General features: G+C 40.9%; 1 protein-coding gene across 5 annotated transcripts in view; it reads right to left on the minus strand.

The window, feature by feature from the left end:
• Nucleotides 1-525: 525 nt before the first annotated feature.
• The window catches only part of CHMP2A (charged multivesicular body protein 2A), a 518,938-nt gene continuing 493,820 nt past the window's right edge, over nt 526-25,643 (minus strand). For all 5 annotated transcript variants that reach the window (XM_044059594.1, XM_044059593.1, XM_044059591.1 and 2 more), the window contains one exon: nt 526-3,563. In XM_044059594.1, coding sequence (XP_043915529.1) covers nt 3,442-3,563 — 122 coding nt within the window. In that variant the 3' untranslated portion in view covers nt 526-3,441. The remainder of the gene's footprint in view (nt 3,564-25,643) is intronic.

Below are 25,643 nucleotides of genomic sequence, written 5' to 3' on the forward strand. Positions count from 1 at the left end.
CATTGTTTTTTGCAGCCATCCATAAATAAGTAGGATGCCAGCTTCTTGTTATTTACCCAACTTACCGTGGTAAGTTCTTGTTAGTTTTTTTTTCTTTTTCCATGCAAGCTATTCAGCTTAAAGCACTTTCAGTAACAATTAAGTGTTGTGACCTGTATTATGGTGTCCTCTACGCCTCGATATCTGGTAAGCAGTTCTGCACTTACAAGGTTTATGATTTCTTAGTAATGAATGAATGAGCCTTCCAATAATGGACATAAAAGGGGGTGTGAGGTGCCTGGCTAAATAGAGAAAAACTAGGATTGCTGAAGCAATGCCCCTTTAATCTCAGGGGATGAACACAAAGCTTTGAAGAAATGTGCAAGCCCTGAGTACACTGGCTTAAGATTTAAAGAAAAGCTACAAGAGAAGGCACAAGAAGGACTTATCTATTGCAGATCATCTCTTGAAGATCTTCCATCTACTAGAAAGAAAGATTTCAATGCATGGAAATCACTGAAAAAAGGCACAGCTGGAGCAAAAAAATCATAACTTAATGTAATTTATTTGAATAGTCAAATGTATCCAAAACTAAAGAAATGCAAAATTTCTCATGATCAAAGAATTATATAGAAATATTTATCCATACAATATATTCTGTACAATAAAGCTATAATCAGAACTGTATGTAGTGCAGTACATTTAGTTTCCCCAATACCTTAAATTCAACAAACTGAAAATGTGTGCATTTACCCTGTTCATGAAGTTTAATACAACACAGTTCAAAGAATGAAGACATGTCATCTGCTTTCAGAACTCTACTTTCTGACTGTTCTGCAACGTTTGCTGTACACTTTCTGAAAGTTGCCTCCTTTTTTTTCTATTTTAAAATATTGTTTTGAAAGATCATTCATGCTGGAGGATGAGACAGTTTAGCTGGGCTTAATGTAATAATGCATATCGGACACAGAACAGACAAGCTTCTTAAAAGATGTCAGGAGTTTGTCCTGGTTTTCAACCACCACCCTTGTCCAAATCAATATATTTTTTTAGTTGTGGCCTTTGTTTTAACAATGTACAGTTCAACAAATACTGAAGGATCAGAAGCTTCCACAAAATGGTACACACTGGTTATGAGACCTAAAAGCTGTCAAAATGCATTCAGAGTGCCTTTCGGTTAATTCAGAGTGGGGAGGTAGAGGAACTCATCACTCACGAATCTAGTAGTTGATTAAAATCCTAGCATAGGCAGATATTTCGCAAACAAATACTCACTATATGCTCAATCATCTTAAATGACGAGGGAGAAAAATTTCTTCCAAGATTCAAGTGGCCTATAGTACGAGGTCCTAAATGACTTCCTTTAAGTCACCAAATACTATCTGTTGTGGATGGTTTACTCTGCAGCACCAGCCATGGGTGTGGCAAGCACAAGGAGTAGATCTTTTTAATGAGTGTAAAACTGTGCCAAAAGATGGCAATCCAAAACAGTCATATTCTGTGGTGTAAGCTAGAATGTATTCCTCACGGTTATCCAATGATGCAGGAGGTGGAACAAGACAAGAAGCATGGATATTAGACAAGAAAGGGTAGAAGGAAGTGAAATAAAAGTCAAGGTTAGTACAGTAGCTCAATTGTGGAAGAAGTGAAGCATCAAGAAATGGTGTGCATTTTTTTCTAAGCAGTCTTTTAAACTGGAAACACAAAACAGGATCACAAAATGTTGAACAAAAAGCAGTATAAAGCTGTACTTATTCTAGAACTGTTTAGTGTAATATCACAGTAACATATCTATGCAGGTAAACTCAGAAGATCAAATGTGTGCTTGCATTTATACATGCTAACATACATACATTTCTCAAATTAGAACACAGACATCAGCCTATTCAGGTTTTACTTCTGTTGCTTCAAAAGCAGTAGTCATTTAAAGCTCAGCAGAATAATCTGAAATAACATGGAATGGCTGGAATGGAAAATATGTCTTGGGGTTCTCTATGAAAATGTAGCTACTACAACAAATCTTGTGACCTTCAAATATTCTTTATAGACATTAAAGCAGATTCAGCAGCTACAATAATGGCACGTGTGTGTGTGTGTGTGTGTGTGTGTGTGTGTGTGTGTGTGTGTGCGTGCGTGTGTGTGTGTGAATATCTTGCAAACAGAATGGATGAGTGCTGAGCAGTACCATACTCTATCTTCATCAGCTTCATGTGCCTGAACAGTCAAGCTAAGCAAAACTTTTTTCATTTTCAAAAAGTGAGATTATACAAAAGATCCTGTTTCGTCCATCTGCAATACATATAGAAAACAGCCCAAACTTGCTGCAAGTCACATGCCCTATCACTCCCAAAAAAGCCCTCCCTAAATGGTACTACTATGAAGTAGACAGAGTAGAAAGTTTTATGCCAAACTTCCAGTATATTGGGATGGTTGGTATCCTTTTCTACCTGTCCCTGGTACAATGAGATGAACGAGAATACTTGGGAAGGGTGCCATTAACTTCATCTGGCTGTGCTAAATCTTAAACTTGAAAAAGAAACTCACATCTGACCTGCCCACCCAGACAGCAGCAATGTATGCCAGCAACCCCTGTGTTGCTATTTCCTTCCAAGTAAACTTATTTAAAGGGACCAACCACCACTGTACTACATTAGTATATTTACTACAGTCCACAATTAAGTGTCTCAATGGCTTGTGGCATCTTTCAGTGACACAAATATTTTTGTTAAATAACAAAAGAAGCCTTGAAAAACAAACTGCTTTTAAGTAATTTAAAGCTTAGCAGTAAAGTGGGATGTTTTGAACTGATGCCATGTGCGTTAATTAAAAAGAAAATCTCTCAGAATGCACATCAGCATGGGACTCGTGACAGAACTAGATGCATGTGTGTGGAAAATAACTTCCCATACACTAGCAGTACATAAATGGGCATGCCATTACCACAAATTCTTTGTCTTAAGCCCATAATCATACATATTACCACACTTCCCCCTAGTTCTAAAGATGTACAATATCATATAGACCTTGTGCTAAGCATAACTGACATTACAAAGCCTATGCTGTAAGCACTAACTGTTCTTTTCCAATACAGAGAGGGCCACTCAAGCTCACCAAATGCAATGCCAGTATGTTTATAGCTTGAGTAAAGTCTGCCCTAACATGAAACATGAACACCTTAGCATACTAAAATCAAACAAAAGAAACTCTACCTAAACATAACAAAAACATATGATTTAAAGAAAAAATAATTTTCTAAACATTAAACTATAATGATCATTACCTCTCCCCTGGTACTAATCTGTGTATGTAATTCAGAAGCAGGTCGGGAAAGTGATGATGCATATATTATAACCACTTATATAAAATACAGAACCTATACAAAATTAATTGTTCATGAAATAAGAAACTTTTCTCTGTCTATGGTGCATTGTGCACTACAAACAAGTGAAAGCAGTGTGCAATCTAGTCACGACGAAGGTTGTTCAGCCGTTCCTCCAGGTCTGCATCAGCATCTGCTAAAGCAGCCTGGGGCTCTGCTTTCTTTGCTGGAACACTGAGAGATCCTCCATCTGTTGATGGCAGTTCTAAAAGTAAAAACAAAATGATTAAAGAGCATCCAACCTTAGCTCAATTACAGATATCATTACAATGCACAAGTGGCAGTAGCAGAATCATTAGGCAAACAAGTGGTTCATGCTTTACATTCATTGTACAGACATCATGCATACTGCTCCATAAGAGCATCTGACAGCCTAAATATTTTGCAGAAAGTCAAAGAAACTTATTTTAAGTTTTACTTCTAGTTATTAGCTTCAGTAGTAGATTTCTGGCCTAAGCCACTGGGCTGCAATCACTTGATTTAGTTTTCATGGGAAACATGCTCCTGGATCTCATTAAACAGACTTGAATGTGGGAACTGCATGGATGCTTGAAATCAATGCTTCTCTAGAAGGGTACATCAGTATAATGGTTCTCCCTAGAAGGTGAACAATAGCTTTAAATTAATAGAAAATCTTAACATTTGGGTTTACTCATCAGCAGAGCAGCATTCTTCTGTCCATTTCTTTAGTAACAGTTTTCTACTTTGCGAATGGCACAGTTCACAGAGGGTAAAACTTCCACAAGGAGAACTGTGGTTGTGGAAGACAAATTATAAATAAACATTGATCTATATGTGTGTGTACACCGCGCGCGCACACACACACACACACACACACACACACACACACACACACACACACACACACACACTCTCTCTCTACAAAGCAATACAAGTTTACAACAAAAAAATAACAACAGTCCACAGCAGTAAACTTATTTTACTATCCAAGGAATACCATGGGGAGAATGGTGAGTAGTTTACTGTTACACAGACCTCTCCTAAAAGATTATAGTGAGCAAGTACCTCAAACAGCTCTCTTTGGAAAGGATCACTGTAAAAGGAAATTACAGGGTAGATTTCCAAGCAATGAGTATGCTGTGATGTGATAACACCATTCTACTGAAGTACACTCATGCCAAACCCTCTCCTATCCAATTTGGGCTTTAAGCTTGTAACATTTTGTTAATGCAAAGCTACTTCTAAGCTGCAGACATAGCTGCAGTTAACAGGAGCTGTGTTCTAATAAGCCCCTATAGTAATGTTTTGTTGTAGGGGAACCAAGCTTATTTTCAAAAAACTAGTTATAAGACACTTTTCTGTGCAATTAAAAAATGTGCGACAAGATGGCTTTTTCCCCAGAAGGATGATCTGCAGTTATACCAGTGATTTCCTCTTTCTCTGTGATAGTGTGACGTCAGAGTTGGTATAAGTGGAGGGTTACTCATCTCTGATTCCACTTATGTTAGGCAGCCTGTTATGGATATTAAAATAAAAGGAAAACCAACGGGCCAGACACTTGGATAAAGACCAGACCATTCTCCACCTTTCTGGAAGGAAAAAAACATACTTTTTTCATGGAATATAGTCTTTCTGGTAAAATATCTCAACTGTCCGAACATGAATTATGCAGGCAGTGTTTCCCAGCATTTTTTTGTGAAGCTGAATAACCTGATTCAAGGAGACAGGCAAGCTCAGATCTAGCCTTAAAAACAGGAGTGATTTTAGTCCTGTCTTTCAGTGTGGGAGACTTTGTAAAGGAGAATGCAGATAAATGCTTGTAACTCTGAAATTCAACTACCTGAACTGACTGCAGCAAAGGAAAAAAACAAAAAAGATTTCCAGAAAAGGAAACTGTTATCCACCACATCTGTTGGTTCAAATAGAGGTAACAGTAACCTTTTCAGGATAAATCTAAGTCCCAAGAAGGGGATTTTTTTTTTGGTGGTCTCAAGATCAGAACCACTTTAGTGAACTTTTTAGCAGAAGGGATATGCTGTTACATGAACAAAAAGCAGGTATGCATGTCAAACTGCAAAAATATCAGCCTTAAAGGATGAAATAAGGTTAGACTAAAAAAAGACTTGAAATTAGACAGTGCAAAGGACCTTCTCTTGACAGGTTACCCAACATAAAAATCTTCCATTTTTGCAGTTGTGACTTTTCAAGATTAGGCCTTTTAGCTTCTGTGAAAATACTTAATATATTTAAAGAAAACAAGCTGGGGGGATTATTATCCTATCTTCTGTCCTGAAAGATAGACGTTTAGGTGATGCACACTGCCCTATCACTGAGTTAGCAGAGTCTTGTGTGTAGATCTCCAAAGTGGTTGTGTAATGACATGCAAGAAAACTATAAATGTCTTGGCCATGTTGCACATACACTAACTGCTTTTCTTCTGTCCTGCTTGGACTTGAGAAGTGCCTTATAAATCAGATTCCAGATTTGTTTCATTACTGAACTAGTGATAACAGCCTACAGAGGGATTCTGTCAATCTGCCAAGATGTTTTGTTGACCTGTGGAATACACTGCAAAAATAAGGAGATTAAGGTGAACATTCTGGTTTGCAGTGCTTCTTTGCAGAGTTTATAGGATATAATCCCCCCACGAACTTGCTGCTACACCACTTAACTGTAACACTGTCTGAAATTATATGCAATGTCTGGGAAGAAAGCTCTCAGTGCCCATACAGTCACTTTTGTCTCCTTTACAGTAAGGTGTGGATACCTCTTGGTCCTGGGTCCAGTAACTACTAACTGACAATTCCTTACAAAAAAAGTACAACCAAGCACATGTCTGTTGTTGAATGCTGCGGAACAGTACAATAGAGGAGACCAAGTAAATTCCCTTTGTAAAGATAAAAATATTTTACCTCCAAAGAAACTTTCGTTACTGCATTCACTGATTCCATTCGGTGTAGGAATCATTATCTCCAGAAAATTCTGTGGCTTAATTCCAAATAAGAAACGAGGAAGAGTTATGACTTAACATAACAGGAGCAGAGCCCTAGTCAGTCACAGTGCAGGTGTTTATATATATATATATATATATATATATATATATACACACACACACACACACACACACAGTGCAATGAAAACGTATTTACCCCTTCCTGATTTCTTATTTCTTTGCATGTTTGTCACACTTAAATGCTTCAGATCATAAAACAAATTTAAATATTACACAAAGATAACCCAAATAAACACAAAATGCAGTTTTTAAGTGATGATTTTATTAAGGGAAAAAACTAACCAAACCTACATGGTCCTATGTGAAAAAGTAATTGCCCTCCTTGTTAAATCATGAAGTAACTGTGGTAATCACATTTTTGGGAAAGCGGAGTTCAATTTCATTAGCCACACCCAGGCCTGATTACTGCCAAACTTGTTGAATGAAGACATCACTTAAAAAGATCCTGTCAGACAAAGTGACGTGGGCCAAAAGATCCCAAAAAGGAAGACATCATGCCGCGATCTAAAGAAATTTCGGAACAGAAGAGAAACAAAGTAATTGACATCTATCAGTCTGGAAAAGGTCACAAAGCCATTTCTAAAGCTTTGGGGCTCCAGCGAACCACGGTGACAGCCATTACCCACAAATGGAGAAAACATGAACAGTGGTGTACCTTCCCAGGTGTGACCGGCCTACAAAAATGACCCCAACAGTGCAGCGACAACTCATCCAAGAGGTCACAAAAGAACCCAGAACAACATTTAGAGAACTGCAGGACTCACTTGCCTCAGTTAAGGTCAGTGTTCATGACTCAACCATAAGAAAGAGACTGGGCAAAAATGGCATGCATGGCAGAGTTACAAGGCGAAAACCACTGCTAACCAAAAAGAACATAAAAGCTCATTCCATTTTTGCCAAAAAACATCTTGATGATCCCCAAAACTTTTGGGAAAATATTCTGTGGACTGACAAAACAAATGTTGACATTTTTGGGAGGTGTGCGTCCAGTTATATCTGGGCGTAAAAGTAGCACAGCATTTCAGAAAAAGAACATCATGCCAGCAGTCAAACATGGTGGTGGTAGTGTGATGGTCTGGGGCTGCTTTGCTGCTTCTGGACCTGGACGACTTGCTGCGATTGATGGAACCATGAATTCTGCTCTCTACCAAAAAATCCTGAAGGAGAATGTCCAGCCATCAGTTTGTGACCTCAAGCTGAAGCGCACTTGGGTTCTGTAGCAGGACAATGAACCAAAACACACCAGCAAGTCCACCTCTGAATGGCTTAAAAAACAAAATGAAGGTTTTGGAGTGGCCTAGTAAAAGTCTGGACTTGAATCCAGTTGAGATGCTTTGAGCATGACCTTAAAGGCGGTTCATGCTCGAATACCCTCCAATATGGTTGAATTAAAACAATTCTGCAAAGAGGGCCACAATTCCTCAACAGCAATGTAAAAGCCTCATTGCCAGTTATCGCAAATGCTTGATTACAGTTGTTGCTGCTACAGGTGGGCACAACCAGTTATTAGGTTTTAGGGGGCAATTACTTTTTCACATACGGCCATATAGGTTTGGATAGTTTTTTTCCCTTAATAAATAAAATCAACCCTTAAAAACTTCATTTTGTTTACTTATTTTATTTATTTATTTTACATTTGTTTACAGGGATAATCCGATTGGATACATGTCCATTTTCAGCGGAGGCCCGGGGAGAAAAGCTCCAGATAGACAATATTACATAGGTTACATAAGACGTTAGATAACACTAGAAAACGTAGGACAGCGTATTTTGTACAGAGGTTTAGTAATGTTCCCACATAGGGACTCACAAAATGATATGGCCTGACACAATTTTAAGCAAAAAGACATCAAGAAATGGAAACACAGCTGGATTAGGAAACAAAGCTTGGTTAAGTAAATTACATGTTACGATTTTTACAGCTTATGCTTTCAGTTTATAATTTAATCAGGGTTAGTGCATGGGCAAAGCTACTTTGCTTTGAGATGCTGTTTGCGGTACTTTTTAAAGAGACTCATGGAGGATTGAAGGGTTACATGGTTGGCAGTGAATTCCAGGTTTTGCCAACAAAGCTGGCAAACAGGGATTCACCAGCAGAGTTATTAGCTTTGTGGGTTTGGACCAGTAGTTTGTTAGCTGATCGTAGGGATCTCAAGTTGTTATATGGCTTAATAATATTTGTAATTGAGGGGGTATCCTCAGGGTGGTATAGAATTTTGTGTGCTTTTAGGAGTTGATTGAATTGAATTAAGCTGGGCAGTTCTAGCCACTGTAGTTGTTTCAGGTTCTGGCAATGATGGGTTCTATAGGTGGAGCCAGTGGCGAATCTGGCAATATGGTTGTAGCTATGGGAGAGCTTAATTAGTTCCGATTTGTTGAGGTTTGAGAGTGCAGGTGAGGCATACAAAAGAGTAGAGAGTAGGTGTGATCGGGCGATTGCAGTTCTAGCCAGTGGAGTTAAAAATGTCTTACTTCTATACAGTGATCCGAATTTCTTATTGATGGTCTGTACGGTTTTGTTGACCTGTAGGTCAAATTTGACTATTATCTATGATAACCCCTAGAAACTTGGTGTGGGTATCTGGGGAGATAATGATACCATTGTTGGACATGACAGAGAATGAGAGTATGGTGGATCTACTAGTTGGGGTGAAAAGTAGAAGTTTGGTTTTATTGGGATTCAGAAGTAGGCGTTGGTTGGTGAGCCAGTTTTCAATATTATTAAACATATCCTGGGTTAAGATTTGCAGTTCGGATGGGGAGGTGGCTGAGCTGATCAGAGTGGAATCATCTGCATACTGAATGCAGGTATCTTTAGGGATAGCAGTGTGAAGGTTGTTGATGAAAATAGAGAAGACTAGTGGCCCTAGTATGGAGCCTTGAGGGACACCAAGTGTGAGAGGCAGCTGGCTGGACAGCTTGCCCTGCCATAATACTGCCTTGTTGCCTACCAGTCAGGTAGGACTGGAACCACTGGATTGCATGCTTATTAAGGGAAATTGACTTCAGAGAGAGAGAATGAGAAGTTCATGGTTGACCATATCAAAGGCTTTCGATAGGTCAATAAAGAGGGCAGAGAATAGCCTTATTGTCGTTCCTGTTTTGATTACTGGCATTAGTAAAGGAAAGGAGGGCTGAGGTGGTGCCATGGTGAGGCCTGAAACCATGCTGGGAGTTGGATAGTAGGTTATTGTGTAAAGTATTGCATTACTTGCTTGTGTACACATTCTCCAATATCATGGCTAGTGGGGAAAGAATAGCAATGGGTCTATAGTTGGATAAGTCTGTAGAACTTCCACCTTTATGGAGTGGGATGACGTGGGATATTTTCCAGAGGGAGGGGATAGTGCTTTCAGATAAGGTTCTGTTTATCAGGATAGATATGGGAAATGCAATGACATCTGCAGCTATTCATAGGTACTCTGCAGGGAGGAGGTTAGCAGAGAGGGTGGTGGGTTTTAGTTTTTTTTATAAGTGTTTTGATAAAACTTGTGGATATGGGTTGGAAGCTAAACTAGGGGTTGTTAGTGGATAAATTAGAGGTGGGGTTTAAGTTTGTGGAAGTTAATCGATTTGCTAGGGATTAGATTGTTTCAGTGAAATAGTTGTTATAAGGGTTGTTATATGCTTGGGTTATCTGTCTAAAATGTATAACTGTTTGATGATCTGAAACATTTAAGTGCGACAAACATGCAAAAAACAAGAAATCAGGAAGGGGGCAAATATATATATTGCAATGAAAAAGTATCAAAATTAATGTTTGTGTGTGCGTGTCTGTGTATATGCATGTATATATATATATATATATATATATATATATATATATATATATATATATATATATATATATATACACACACACATATATATATATATATATATATATATATATATATATATACACACACATACATACACACATATACACACACACACACACACCAAACCATGCAAACTCCGTCTCAGACTACTGGCATAAGTGAAGTATAATGAAATTATACATACTGAAAATGCTGTTTACAACTTAGTTCAAACATTTTTGACAATTTAAACAAGTACAAAGTAACTTTCCCTTTTATGTTCCAGTAACTAATAAAGATCTGGTTGTAACACAGTAACCTGAAACTTAACAGTATCAATAAACTTGGAAAATACTTGCAGTTCATATCAGTGGAAGCGACTTAATTACTGTGTAAGTCCCAAATATAAAAGAAGGCTCAAACTGGGGCCCAGACTCCAAAAGACTAGCTCTTGGTTTAATTGCACCAGAGTAAGTCACTTACACCAAGAGCAAGTTCTTTTGGAATCGGGGCCAAGTCACTTGCACTAATAACAAGTCTTTTGTATTCTGTCCTTCTGCCTTCAAAACGAGTTCTTCCAGTTACAATAAAACTACTCTAGTAAAAGGAATTGTGTTCCAAAGTTTATGCTCATAGGTACAGAAATTAAAGTCTTTAAGGTCTGACTTGCAATGTGCAAATATAATTGCCACTGTAGTAGTAACCACAATATCCAACCATTTATATTCAGCTGTCCTCATACTGTTGACTGGATTACTTGTACCTAAAATACAAAAATTTTGGATGTTTGAGAACAGGACAAGTTGCTCTCTAGGCCCAGGATACCACGTCCCCAACTGTATCACACAACTGACGCATCATAAAACAATACCATACCACATCATATCTCGTTAGCTATGAAAAATTAGTAATGTGTACATTTCAGCATTATATACCTGACCAAATATGAACATTAGAAATAAAAATATAAAACCAGTTACCCAGGAACAAGCACTCCCGTGATGCACGAATAAACAGTTAATGTACAAACAGTACACAGGAGCACGCCAAGGCTGAATAAAATGTTCCACATACATAGAATGTCTTCAAATAAATCCACAGAATAGGTGCAGTTTAAACTCCAAACCATTTAATAATTAAAAGGTAAAAAAACTGGCAAGCTCTTTCACCCTCATGGGCTTCTTCAGACCAATACAAGTACATTTAAAAATTCCATATATACATGCATTCATAAATGACATTTCCTGTATGAGTAATTAAGTAATTAATTCATCCTATTCATTAATATGTCTACAGACTATATATATATTAAAAATTCCTACCAAACTAATATGATCAATATAATATACAATATAAAAATATATATATTTATGAAACTTATACATATAATTAATAATTACTATAGGAAATACATGTAATATAATAAACTCATTTTTAAAACAATGAATGAATGCATAAAAATAAAATAATGTGCTAAGGGATTACTTAAACTTTTAGTTTCCTCCCTTTCAGCATAGGTCTCATAGGAACTTTATCATGAAGACCTGGTTCCCTATCAGCCCTTAACCTTATGAATGCATACATATGTGGAATTTTTAAATGCACCTGTATTGGTCTGAAGAAGCCCATGAGGGTGAAAGCGCTTACCAGTTTTTTACCTTTTAATTATTAAACAGTTTGGAGTTTAAACTGCACCTATTCTGTGGATTTACTTGAAGAGATTTTGTGTATGTGGAACATTTTATTCAGCCTTGGCATGCTCCTGTGTAATGTTTGTACAAATATAAACATTACTGCCATGTAGGGGAAGTGATGACTTCCAAACACCAGCAACGTATTTTTGAGCTGCCTATAGAATACAAAGTAATTATATTTGGCTACTAGCAGTACATGTTGGAATGAATGTATTAAACAGCACTAGTTGCTTAGACGCACCCAAGTTATAGGATTAAAACATCTGCAGATAATGACTCTGAAACCAGAGAACAAATAGTGGAAACCACTCAAAAATATATGACTGTAAGTATCTTTTACCCTTTTTTCTTGTAACTACATCTAGAATCTTGGGCAAAAGGCAGTAACTCATTTTTCTGATGTATAAAAAAGCTCTATATAGGAACTTCCTAGAAAATATTCTAGTGGGTTTAATTTCTCCAAATGATTACATTTTTTAATACTATGGTAGGAGTAGCATCCCCAGGCCTTGAAGTTTATAAACTCAGTTATGCCTCAGTCTTTGTAAATGCAAACATAGTATCTTTGTCTGCTATCAGTGTACCCAAAACTGCCTTCACTCATACCTCATTATGGGGTTACCCACATTGCATGTGTAGAAATACTTCATTAGCCCAGCTACTTATGGTACTACTGTAACTGCCTGATTATCCGTGCTTCATAATCAATCAAGTTTCTGCCTGCTGGCCATAATAATTGTATATCTGTCTTGTTTCCTTTCTTCTACATTCCGATGAACCTGTGTTTGTTCATGCAGTTCTCTGCATCTACCACTATAACTGCAGGTTGTTCAATTTTCTTTTCTTTAGGTCAAAAGCTTTATAGTCCTTTTGATTTTAGCACTTTCTGTTGCTGTCTGTTTCTTGTCCACTTGGTCTGAATTCTGTACCTACCTCCTTCTAAAAGACTCCTGCTTATTCAAGAGCCAACACCATCTTGAATTCATTTTCTTCATAATTAAAAACTTTAATATTTTTAAATACAAGGACATCAGACGGTTTGTAGGCTTACAAGTATAATCAAATTCAAGGAGGTCTATACCTTCTTCTGAATGAGGTACAGTCTTGACAATACAGTGATTTTTGTATATCGTTTAACAGACCTGAAGAAAATGTCTTGTTCTAATTGATTCATCGGTTTATGGAACAAAATTACAAACAGCAAAGCAACTGGATAAACAGACAAAATAGTTACTTAAGCCTGAATTTTATTCCCAGACATCAAGGCAGGTTTCATTATTACCTTTATTTCTGAAGTAATCCTTACTAAACTTTACTTTCATTTGTTCATGTTGTACTGATGACCTCCTGTTAATCCCAAATACTTTACACAGACTTATTCTAGTTGTTTTGCATCATTCTTCTCAAAAAGTAGACATTGTGTTAATATTTCAAGTTTTCCTGCTACAAATACTGCTTTTGAGTATTTATCATGGCCAAATGTCTAGGGGTGCTGGTGAGGAGAAATGACAGCAGAGCAATAGTCCCTCAGGCAAAAACAGAGACACGTTATGGACCTTTGGTGATTTTTATATGGAGATAAGAGTCTGGAAGGCTGAAAGTACATCAAAACCTCTTCCTAGAAACAAAGTGGTATGGCTTTTACTATGATCAACTAGAAGTCTCTCTCTCTTTTTTTTACAGTTATAATCTACTAAAATATGAAGAAAACACAACCACACTAATACAAATACAGCTGACAAATCTGGACTGGGCATAAACACACCTAGCCAGAAAAAGGGGGAAGGAAAGAGAAAGATTTTTTAATTGGAAAGAATACAGGCAGGAAAACCCCCGACAGAGAACCCTGAAGAGAACACTGGGAAAACTACAGAAAAATATCCCATTCATCTCTGAGCATCAGTGGCTTGCCTGGTTGCTTGGGGGCAAGCAAGACCTGAGAGTTACAGAGGAAGAAAAGTACATCATGGGGGCAGAGAAGAAGCACCAGCATCTAACTGTAATTACGAATCAGCTCTGAGAAGGCAAATTTCCCAAAAGATAAAGCACATTTGTGTAAGTAAACAGAAGATGCTCAGTTGATCACTCCTGCAGTAGTTCAAGCTATACGGGTTATATTCTGCCTAGTATATAAAACAGTTGGCCAGGTTCTAAAGCTTAAGGTTACCTTCAAGCAGAGCTTGGGAGGAAAAATAGATGTCTGGGAGCCAAACTGTTTACAGCTTTTATATCTAGAGCCCAGAAAAAGGTCAATGCCATGTATAAAGAATCCATGTCCTCACACTCGCATACAAAAATCATAAAAAAATGGGGTGGGCCTACCGCAGCAATGATCATTCAAACATTTACTATTAAAGTATGTTTAGTTATACAGCTGGACATGTCCATCATTTGATCACTGTTGCAGTAGCCTAAGCTATATGGGCATTGGAGGGAGGAAGGAGGATGAGGGTCCAGGAGTCCTTGGGAAATGGTCCTATCAAAATCTGCCCTAGACTTGGAAAAAGAGCCTAGTTTGCAGTACTTTGAAAAAGTACATACAGAGAACCGTGTTGCCACCTCTGGAATACTTTTATAGTCTACTCCTTTCCAACATCACTGAAGAAGCAAAGGCTTTAGTACTGTGTGCCCTGGCCCTGCCTGGGATTGACATATTATGATGGGAATAACAAAAATCAATTAGAAAAAGTCTGCTTTGACAATGGAAGTCCTTTTATTCTTACCTTCCTAAGAAATGAATAACTGATTGGAATTTCTAAAGGTTTTAGTTCTAGCAAGATGCTATTATAACTGTGTGTGGACAGCCTTTTTCCCCTCATTGTTTAGGTTCTGGAAAGAAGACAGGGAGATGGCTAGCTTAGCTCAAAGTAAACTCGGACATCCTTTTAGGTATAAATGAAGGATTCATTCTCAAAGAAACACTACCCTTGTGGAAAATGAGAGGAGGTTGATCCACCATAAGAGCTTGCAACTCAGAGCAATCAGTAACACTGTTCCATGTTAAGAACCTAAAGTTAACCTTGGTCAAATGGAGCAAGAATGAGTTTCTCCAAAACAACATTAAGAATCCAAGGAGCCACCATCTGTTTTCTAGGTGGATGGGTATGTAAAACCCCTTCCAAAAACACTTTGACATAAGAATCCAATGGAAGAGGGAGATCCATTGGTAGATAAACTGAAATGGCAGAAAGATGAACCCTGACAGAGGAATAAAGGCCATAGTATAACTGGCAAACTGTACAACCTAAAAAATGTTAGCCTTGAAAGGGTCACGGTTCTTCATGTGGTACCATCTAGAAAATCTTTTCCATTTGCTAATATGCAATTTTCTAATAGCAGGTTTCTGTCTCCTTTAAAACCTGCTGCACATTCTCAGAAAACAAGTGCCTAAAAGGTATTAGAATTCTATCATCCAGGCAGTTAGCTGAAGTTGTTTCAAACTGGAGCATATCAAACAACCCCTGCCTTGTGTGAGCAGGTTCAAGTCTTTGAGGAAGCTTGTGGTAACTGCCCTTAGCCATTTCCTAAAGGGAGAAAGTACAGTTGTGTAAAATCTTACCATAAGAGTAGATGTCCTTCTCTTCACTGTTGCAGTATTCTTTACAACAGAGATTCCCTGAAAAGGACAGCCAGACATTCGGCCAGTATATCAAAGCTTTTTGGTTGTAAGGGCTACGCCATACGTCACACGTATGCTCCCCACACACAATATAAGGCACAAAGGTGACATCAGGACATACCATCCTCAGAACTGAAAAACCCCAGTAAGAACAGCAGTCCAAGGATATAAGTAGGCAACAAGCACATCCAGAAGGAAAAAGGACCAGAGGGAGGAGGGAGGGAATGAATATTGCAACAGTGAAGAGAAGGACATTTACTGTTATGGTAAGATTTTATACAATTGTACTATGTCCTTCCATATCACTGTTTCAGTACTCTTTACAATACGGAGAATGCAGAAGTTCAGGAAGAAGGGTGAGAGGAGGAAGGGCCAGCAGAGCCCTGTAGGAAGCCATGCAGACTGGCCATGGCAAAGTCAGGTCTGTTCCTAGAAATCACATCTAACTTATAATGCTTAGTAAAGGTATGCACAGTAGTCCAAGTTACTGCATCAAGAATAGAATTAGTATCTAAATCCTTACCATAAGAAGCCACAGCACTAGTGGAATGAGCCTTAACAGAAAGAATGCTCTTTCCTTGAAAAGAATAGCAAAAAGAAATGGCTTTAGATATCCAAGAAGAATGGTTTGCTTGGAAACAGCCACACCTAAAGACCTAGGATAAAAAGAAACAAAAAGCTTTTCAATTTATGAAAAGCTTTAGTCTTATTCAAATAATATTTGTGTTGTCTATACAAATGAATGGTGTGAAGTGGGCAAATGGACAGCCTGATGAAGAGACAACTCATTAACCACCTTGGTCATAAAAGGAGGATTAGTACGAAAGACACCCTGTCCTTATGAAAAACTACAAAAAGGAGCAAAAGTCATCAGGGCTTGCAGCACAGACACCCATATGGCAGAAGTATATGCCAAAAGAGCAGTCTTCCAAGAATAATGCTGTAAGGAAGCTGGAAGCATCAGGCTCAAAAGTAGCCAGAGTCAAATTTTTTCTAAAACAAAATTAAGGTCCCAGGAAGGAAGGGCAGGCTTCCTGGGAGGCCTAATGTGAAGGATGCCTTCAAGAAACTGTGGCCTCAAATGAGACTAAAGGGGGAGTTAAAGGCAGACAAGCCGAGACAGTTGACAGGTGGGCCTTAACAGAAGAATATGCCAACCCGGTATTGAGCAATTCACACAAATAAGACAGAACCAAAGAACAACCGCAGTAAGTGGATCCAGGTTATGAGAAAGCCACCAAACAGAAAACCTCTTCCATTTGGATAAGTAACATTTCCTTGTTGTGGGTTTCTTAACCTCCTGCAGGACCGGAAGCATGTCCTCAGAAAAAAGGTGCCCATAGGGGATCAAAACTTCCATCATCCACAATGTCAGCTGAAGAGTGGACAGGTGAGGATGAATGAGAGCTCTCTTGGCTTGTGTGAGTAGGTCCACCCTGTGAGATAAAGTACAGTTTTGTACCTACCATAAATGTAGATGTCCAATAGGTATGCATCTGCAGTCCTTACATATGGGTTGTCCTGCCTCAGGCAGCCCTTCGGTCGGCCGGATTCCAAAGTCTGGGTCCGGCGTCGGCTGATGTCGCCCTTTCCCCGACGTCACTGCGCCTGGGGTATAAAAGCGTCAGCCGACGCCATCTTCCTCAGTTTTTCTTGCCCCAGATGCCAGGTGCCCTCTAAGGAAGGCTAAATTTGGAGAAATGCAATAATTTTCAAACATGCATAGAAGTATAAAACAAATACACCATAATAGATAACCCCAGCTAGCTATGAGGGGGATAAGCACCCAAGGAATCCCACAGAGGGGAAGGAGGGAGGGAAAACCTGACTGCAGATGCATACCTATCGGACATCTACATTTATGGTAGGTACAAAACTGTACTATGTCCTTCAAGGATGCATCTGCAGCCCTTACATATGGGTAGAATACCATAGCCAATCTGGGGGTGGTAGGATCTAAGAAAAGGATGGTGTACCTAAAATGCCCTGCAGGACTGCCGTAGCAAAGCCTGCTCTGGATCTGGAATATAAAGGTAAGTTGTAATGCTTGGAAAATGTATGCACGGAGCTCCATGTAGCAGCTTCTAAAATGTCCTTGGTAGCCACCCCTCTTAAGAAGGCTGTGGAGGTGGCTGTGGCTCTGGTGGAATGAGGTCTGATGTTAGCTGGCACAGTTTTGCCATGAAAAGAGTAACAGAATCAAATGCAATTTCCTATCCATTTTGAAATTGTCTGTTTGGAAATTGCTTTTCCTTGTACACCAGCAGCATATGCTACAAACAGCTGGTCAGTTTTTCTGTAAGTCTTAGTTCTGTCCAAGTAGTAGCGCAACTGTCTGTGAATGTCCAGGGTATGCAGAAGTTTCTCCCCTTTGTTTTGTGGATTTGGAAAGAAGGTAGGCAGGTGAATAGCTTGGTTCAGTGAAACCCTGGATACCACCTTTGGCATGAATGAAGGATTGGTTCTCAATGAAATTCTGTCCTGATGAAAGATAAGAAATGGTTGTACTGCCATGAGGGCCTGCAACTCAGATACTCTTCTTGCTGAGGTTATGGCCAGAAGGAAAGCAGTCTTCCAAGACAGGAACTGTAGTTCTGAAGATGCTGCTGGTTCAAAGGGAGGCAGAGTTAATTTTTCCAACAAGAAGTTAAGGTCCCATGTAGGCACCGGTGGCTTCCTTGGAGGATTGATGTTTTTAATTCCTCTTAAAAACTGTCTTAGGAGAGGATGAGAGAAGACAGGTGGATCAGTATTGTATTCTGCTGAAATTGCTGAAGCATGAATTTTTATGGAAGAGTAAGAAAGGCCATTGTGGAGCATTTCTGCTAAGTATTCCAGGATATGTGCCATGTTCATCACTGTCGCATCTAGGCCCTTTGTGGTGCTCCAAGTGCGAAATCTTTTCCATTTTGCTGAATATGCCTTTCTTGTGGAAGGACGGCGAGCTTCCATGATGATATCCTTCACTCTCTTGGATAGCTTATCCTGGTGAGGAGTCAAGGTATTTTCCAAGCTGTCAGCTGCAATGTTTTCAGGCTGAAGTGCCGAGTTTTGTAATTGTGCTGTGTCAGAAGAAGTGGCCATTGTGGTAGAGGCCATGGTTTAGTGCGTGACATGCTCTGTAACAGTGGGTACCAGTGCTGTCTTGGCCAGTCCGGAGCTATCAGAATCACTTTTGGCTGCTCTGTCCTGATCTTCAGTAAGACCTTGGTCATTAATGGAAGAGGTGGAAATGCATACACTGTTAGAGTGTCTTCCAGCTGAAAGAGAGGGCGTCCACTTTCCATGCTTGTGGGGTGGTATGTCCTTGAGCAGAATTTCTTCAGTTGATGGTTGTGGTGGGAGGCAAAAAGATCTATGTCCGGCCGCCCCCATGATTGTGTTATCTGAAGGAAGATGTCTGGGTGCAGCATCCATTCGTGTGGATCCATGATATTTCTGCTTAGGCTGTCCGCCAGTATATTGTCTTTTCCTGGCACAAACTGGGATTGCAGCTCTATATTGAGTTTTAGGGAAATTTCCCAAAGATTCATTGCCAGCCTGCAAAGAGGGTAGGAATGGGTACCTCCTTGCTTGTTTATGTACCACATAACTGTGGTATTGTCTGTCCTTATTAGCAGGTGGCCTTGATGCAGAAAGTGTTTGAAGGCCCCAATTGCATGTATCACTGCCAGCATTTCCTTTTGGTTTATGTGCATGCGCAGTTCTTTCTGTGACCATAGTCCTTGAATGCATCTGCCCTCCATGTGTGCTCCCCATCCATGGTCTGAAGCGTCCGTTGTAATGGTTTGGCTGGTTATTGGTTTGCTGAAAGGCAGACCCCTGTTTGACTGGCTTGCTTGAGCCCACCACAGAAATTCCTTTTGAAGGCATGGAATGAGTGGTATCAAAGCTTCTAGGCTGTGACTGTGCTGAGACCATAGACTCGTTAGGTACCATTGTAGTTTCCTCATATGCAGCCTTGCTTGTGGAATCAGAAGAATGCAAGATGCCATGTAACCCAGGGCCTGCAGGATTTTCCTTGCAGTCAGCTGAGTTTGTTTTGTCAGATTTTTGAAATAATCCGGTAGTTGTCTTTGTTTTTCTTCTGAGAGAAAAGCCATTTGGGTGGTTGTATCTAGTTTTGCACCCAGAAAAGTTATTATTTGGGATGGAACAAGTCTTGATTTGTGAATGCTGACTGTGTATCCCAAGGCCTGAAGTAGGCGGATGGCATAATTCAAGTGTTTTACCAAAGTTTGTTGGCTGTCCGCTTGTATAAGGCAGTCGTCCAGATATGGGTATATTTGAATCCCCTGAAGTCTGCAGTGTGCAATTACTGATGCCAGGCATTTTGTGAATACTCTGGGAGCAGTAGATAAGCCAAAGGGCAATGCTGAGAATTGATAATGCTCTGAACCTGCAAGAAATCTGAGGTGTCTTCTGCAACTTTGTCTGATAGGGACATGCAGGTATGCCTCCTTGAGGTCTAGAGTTACCAGCCAGGACCCCTTGCCCAGCATGGGAAGGAGCCTGCTGTAGAGTCAGCATTTTGAATTTTGGCACAATGAGATAAGTATTCAGAGCGGACAAGTCGAGAATAGGCCTCCATTGTTTTTCTTTTCTTGGGACAAGGAATAGTCTGGAATAAAATCCTTGGCCTTGTTCTGAAAGAGGAACCTTTTCTATAGCTTTCATTTGCATTAGGTTGGAGATTTGTTTTAAAGCCTCTGCCCTTTGATTCGGTGGCAGGTTTGGCATGCCTTTTCTTTTTGGTAATGTGTGAAAATGGAACCTGTATCCTTTGTCTATTATTTGCAGTGTCCATTTGTCCCTTGTAATACTGTGCCAATTTTCTGAGAATAAAGAAAGCTTTCCGCCCAAAGGTGCTTCCAATTGAGCCCTGGTTGGCGGGGTCAAGGTAAAGTCATTGTGTCTGTCCTTGTGCAGCAGTTGTAGGTCCTGCACTACCTCTCTGGTTAGGAGGCTGCCATTGACGTCCTCTGTAGAAGCCTCTAGCTTGCCCTCTACCTCTGGCACGCCTGTTCTTGCCTCTTTGAAATCTCTCTGTGCCTGGAAAGGACCAATTCTTAGAAGGCCAATTTCTGCTGAATCTTGGTGGTTGGACTTGGAGAAAATCTTTGACTGTTTGTACAGATTTTGCCTTTTCCTCAAATTTCTTTAAGACCTCTTGAGCAGTGGAGCCAAATAACTTTTGCTTTTCCAGTGTAGCTTCAAGAAGCTTTGCTTTAACATGATCTGGCATGTTCCTTCAGCCAAGCATGCCTACGTATGACTGCACCCGTCATTGCTGACCTACATGAAGCTTCCAATGCATCATAACCACACTGCAAGAAATGGTTGCAAACCTGTTGGGAGTTATGTATCAGATCCTGAAGTGATTTGCGATCTAGGGGTTCAGGTGAAGACAGTTTTTTATGCAATTCATCTTACAAATACTCTTGGTACTGTATCATATGGAATTGACAATTTAATGCCGTCATAGAAAGAGTGGCAGAAGTATACACTTTTTTACCCCATCTCTCTAAAGCCCTGGACTCCCTTTCAGAGGGGAGTGGATTTTTAGTAGTGGCAGTTGAAACCCCTTTAGGGCCCTGGGAAATAGTTTCTGGATCAGCAGAGTGGGCCTTGTAAAGGAAATGATGCGAGTCCGGGACCCTGTAGTACCTATCGGGTTTGACAGGAGCCGAAGGAAGGGTGTCAGGGGTTATGCTAGACTCAGAGTACACATCATCAATGACATTCAAAACAGGAGGAATAGCCAAAGGTCTATGCTGAGGTAAATGCAAAAAAGTCCTTAATCTCTTCCTGGAATCAGAGAATTTCTGGCCCTGCCATATGAAATGCTCTCTCATGGAGTGAAGGGTCTCCCCAAAAGACAGCTCTTCAGGAGGGGAGGCCGAGGGAATAGATTCCTCTGCATCAGAATCCTCGTAGGCCGAAAAGGCCTCCTCCTGGTAGTCCGATAGAGCAGAGCCGTCTGAGGCCTCATCAGAGGACTGGGGATCAGTGGGCTCAACCCTGGGCCTTTTGTCTAGAGGAGGTTGAGAGCCCCTGTCCGGATGTGGCTGAGAGCCCCTAATTGAGGAAATAAGGTCCTCAGCTAAGCTTAGAATCTGTGAACCTGTAGTGGATCCCTGAGGAATAGGCCTTGGGAGGCAAAGATTTTGGCTGTTTAGCAGCTTTAGCCCTTGTGAATGCCTTAATTGACATGGATGCAGGAGGCCTGGCTGCACCACGTGCTGGTGTAGTTTTGTCTAGAGAAATGGTGTCGGATGTTTCTTGAACACCGGTTTCTGAAGGAAATTCTATAACCGACTCAGAAGTGGCCTCCGGGGCCGAGGTTGTCGGTTGTGCGGTTTCGATGGTCGGAAGTACCAAGGACTCGGTTTCAGCCGAAACCGAGACACTCGCGGTAGACCTAGGCGTGGTTTCAGCAGAAACCACGGTCCGTGTGTGTCGATCCTTGTCCGTCCGTTTTTTGGTTAAATGAGAAGTCGGAGTCTCCGACGGCATATTGTAACAGAAACTAGCCCCAAAAAATTCCTCTGCAAACTCCGCCCAACGCCTAAGAGTGCGTCGATTGAAGGAAGCAAAGGCTGAACAGGCCGAGACATCGTGGTCTGGGCCTAGGCAGGGGAGGCAGTAAGAGTGGAAATCCTTATGAGGTATTTGTTTCCCACAAGTTAAGCAATTATTAACTTTATCTGACATCGGCTGAGGCAAGAAAGAGTCCCCAATGGGGTACTTAGCCTTTGAAGTCTTAGGTAGCTGAAGTTACAGGAGCTGGCCGACCGGCACTTGCGAACTGCTTCTGCTTCGGGCACCACGAGGCAAGAAAGACTGAGGAAGATGGTGTTGGCTGACGCTTTTATACCCCAGGCGCAGTGACGTCGGGGAAAGAGCGACATCAGCAGACGCCGGACCCAGACTTTGGAATCCGGCTGACCGAAGGGCTGTCCGAGGCAGGACAACCCATATGTAAGGACTGCAGATGCATCCTTGAAGGACATCTTATGATGACTGCCCTTGGCAAGATGCAGAAAAAGAAACCAGTGCTGTTTGGGCCAAAAGGAAGTCACCAGCAAGAGTTTGGGAGCATGCTGTTTTACCTTGAAGAGGACTTTCAGAATGAGAGGAAGGGGACAAAGGCAAAGAAACATCTCCTTTCAAGAAAAAGTGAGGGTATCTACTTTCCAAGCAAGAGGGCATGGGACTCTGGCAAAAAATAGAGGAAGTTGTCTGTTGCAGATCTACTTGAGTAGTAGTGCACTAGTGGGCAGATCTACTTGAGTAGTAGTGCACTGGTGGACAATGTCCAGAAGCACATCCCTGTGAAGAATCCACTCATGGGATAGTGTTATGGACCTGCTTAGAGAATCTGCCACTATGTTCTGATGTGAGGGAATGTAAACTGGCTGAAGGGTCACCCGATACTGGATAGCCAGCTCCCAAACCTGAAGGGCTAACCTGCATAGGAGATGAGACTTTGTCACTCCTTGCTTGTTGGCATTCCACATCACTGTGGCATTGGCTGTGAAAATCTTGAAGGGTCCTGGAAGAAAAAGAATGAAAAGCCTGAAGATGTATCAAAAAAGCTCTCTTCTCTTTGACAATGATGTGGTCTTTCTTTTGTTGAAGCGACCAATGGCCCTGTATATTCAGAGGGCTAAAGGAGGCCCCCATCCCACATCTGAGGCATCTGTGAAAAGTTTCTGATGGGATTGGAGGTTGAAGAGGAAGCCCTGGGTTGAGGGACAATTGATGAGACCACCACTGAAGTTCCAGCTTGAGGCACGGAAGTAAAGAGATTAGAAAATAAGGACAAAAATGTTGGAAGCCAAACTGACTTTAGAAACCACTGAAACTTTCTCATGTAGAGCTTTGCTAGAGGGAGCATAGGAATGGTGGAAGTCATGTAACCCAGAGCCCTCAGAAAATTCTCTGGCTGTGACTGAAGCCAGAGGAAGAAGGGACTGAAAGAAAGTAATGAGAGTTAAGGCCTTAGGAGGAGGCAGGGATGCCAACAGTGGAACAGTCTAGATCCTGCAACCCAGAAAAACATGATCCTGAGAAGGACTCAGGAATTACTTTTGGAAATTTACAGTAAACCCCAGACTTTGCAAGACAAAATGGTAAAGTGTAGATGCTGAAGTAAGATCCCTAGAGAAGAGGCCTGAATAAGAGGTCGTCCAGGTAAGGAAAAACCTGTATTTTCCTTAGCCTGCAAAAAGCAATCACAAGAACTAGGCATTTGGTGAAGACCCGTGGGGCAGTAGACAGGGAAAAGCAGAGAACTGAAAATTCCAGGAAGCATAGAAAATTAAAATCTTCCTGAAAAGGGAATAAATAGGAATGTGTAGATAAGCATCCTTGAGATTAAGGGGAAACTAGAAAAGACTGAGGAAGTAGCAGAGGAAACCAGGTTTGAAGAGATAGTATCCAAAAGTAAGGGACCTTCAAAAAGGTGCTTAGCTAAGAAAGATCCAGAATGGGTCTCCAGGTGCCTTCTTTCCTAGGGGACCAAGAACATTCTGGAGTAAAACCCCTTCCCCTTCTGAGGGGTTGAAACTTCTTGAATTGGTCCTTGAGCCAACAGGCCCTGAAGCACCTCTGGATAAAAGGGCAGCTGTTCCTGAGGAGGCTGAGGAATGCCTAAAAGGGGGGGGGGCAGATTTCCAAACATGTAATAACCCTGGCTAATTCTGGAAAGAACCCAGGAGTCTTGGGTGACCTTTACCCAAACAGGAAGGTACACGGAAAGGCACAGAGAAAAAGGAATGTTTGTCAGGAAATGGTGGCTTCTGAGTAGGAAGAGTTTGGGTAACCTTACGCAGGGTGAGCCCTTCTACCACCCCCTTTACCTTTGGGGGAGGGCAAGATTGTCTACAAACAGAGGCAGGTTTATAAGGATAATTACTCTGAAACTTGGGCATAGGGGAAACAAAAATATGCTTTAACCCCTGTAAGGCCTTGCCCTTTTCTTGAAGGGACTGAACGCCACCAAACAAATGCTTATTATCCAACTGGGCTTTCGGATAATGGCAAAGGCTCTTGCCACCCCCATAGTGCCTTTTTTAGGCAAGGCTCAAAAGTCAAACCCACCCCCATAGACAGCACAAGGAACAAGAAACTAAGGGTAATGCTGCTTAACGCCAGAAGTCTTAACCTCAAGATGCACTCGAAGCTCTGCTCAGTATGGAGAACATCGATATCTGTGCAGTGACAGAAACCTGGCTCAAGGCTCCAGAGAGCAACCCCAGCACTACCAGGCCATACCTCATATCATGCTTTTCGGCCCCAAAACCCAGACCGAACCACAAAAGGAGGGGGAGTTTCCATATTTATCAAGGATATCCACACCTCCAGGTTAGTGGCATTGCACGAAGTATTGGAGACCATCCATGTGCAACTAACAGTGGGCAAGACTGCTTTTCAGTTTATAGCATCCTACAGACCACCCTCTCAAAGTCAGGAATCCCACTCGGCTTTCCTGAAAACATTGGAGAACATGAAGATCTCTCCGAACACCATTATAATGGGCGACTTCAACTACCCAAACATTGACTGGGAGCACTACTCAAGCCCCAGCACCTTAGCCCAAAGGTTCCTGGAAATTATAAACTCAAATGCTATGGAACAGCTAGTCACCACTCCCACAAGAGGGGACAACATACTAGACCTGATCATTACCAACATGGGGACTCTATGCTCCACACCAGAAGTATATCCCTCATTGGTAAGATCAGACCATAAATTAATTTCACTGGATGTCCACATCCCGACCCCACCCCCAGCCCAGAAAACCACAGTGAAAAACTTCTCAAGCGAACTTCTCACTTCTCAAAACTCAAGTGGAATCCTTCAAGGCCCCAGGGCCAGTGGAAACTATGGCCCAAACTGCAGAATCCTATATAAACGCATTCTACGGACATCTCCAGGAATGCATGGATCATGCTATCCCAAACAAAACCAAGACCCAATCATCCAAAGGCAGGCGTCCAGTCTGGTGGACCCCTGCCATAAATAAACTGTACAACAGAAGGAGGAAGCTACTACATGATAGAGCAAAATCCCTAATAGGGAAGGCATCTCTGATCAGTACTAGCAAAAAATTACGATCCCTCATAAAATCCTCCAAGGCCAGCTTCGAGAGAAAAATTGCACAGGACACCAAAGACATTCATAAGGCTTTTTT

This window comes from Protopterus annectens, chromosome 17.part0, assembly GCF_019279795.1.
Source record: "Protopterus annectens isolate FY-2018-M chromosome 17.part0, PAN1.0, whole genome shotgun sequence".
In the NCBI taxonomy this organism is placed as follows: domain Eukaryota; kingdom Metazoa; phylum Chordata; order Ceratodontiformes; family Protopteridae; genus Protopterus; species Protopterus annectens.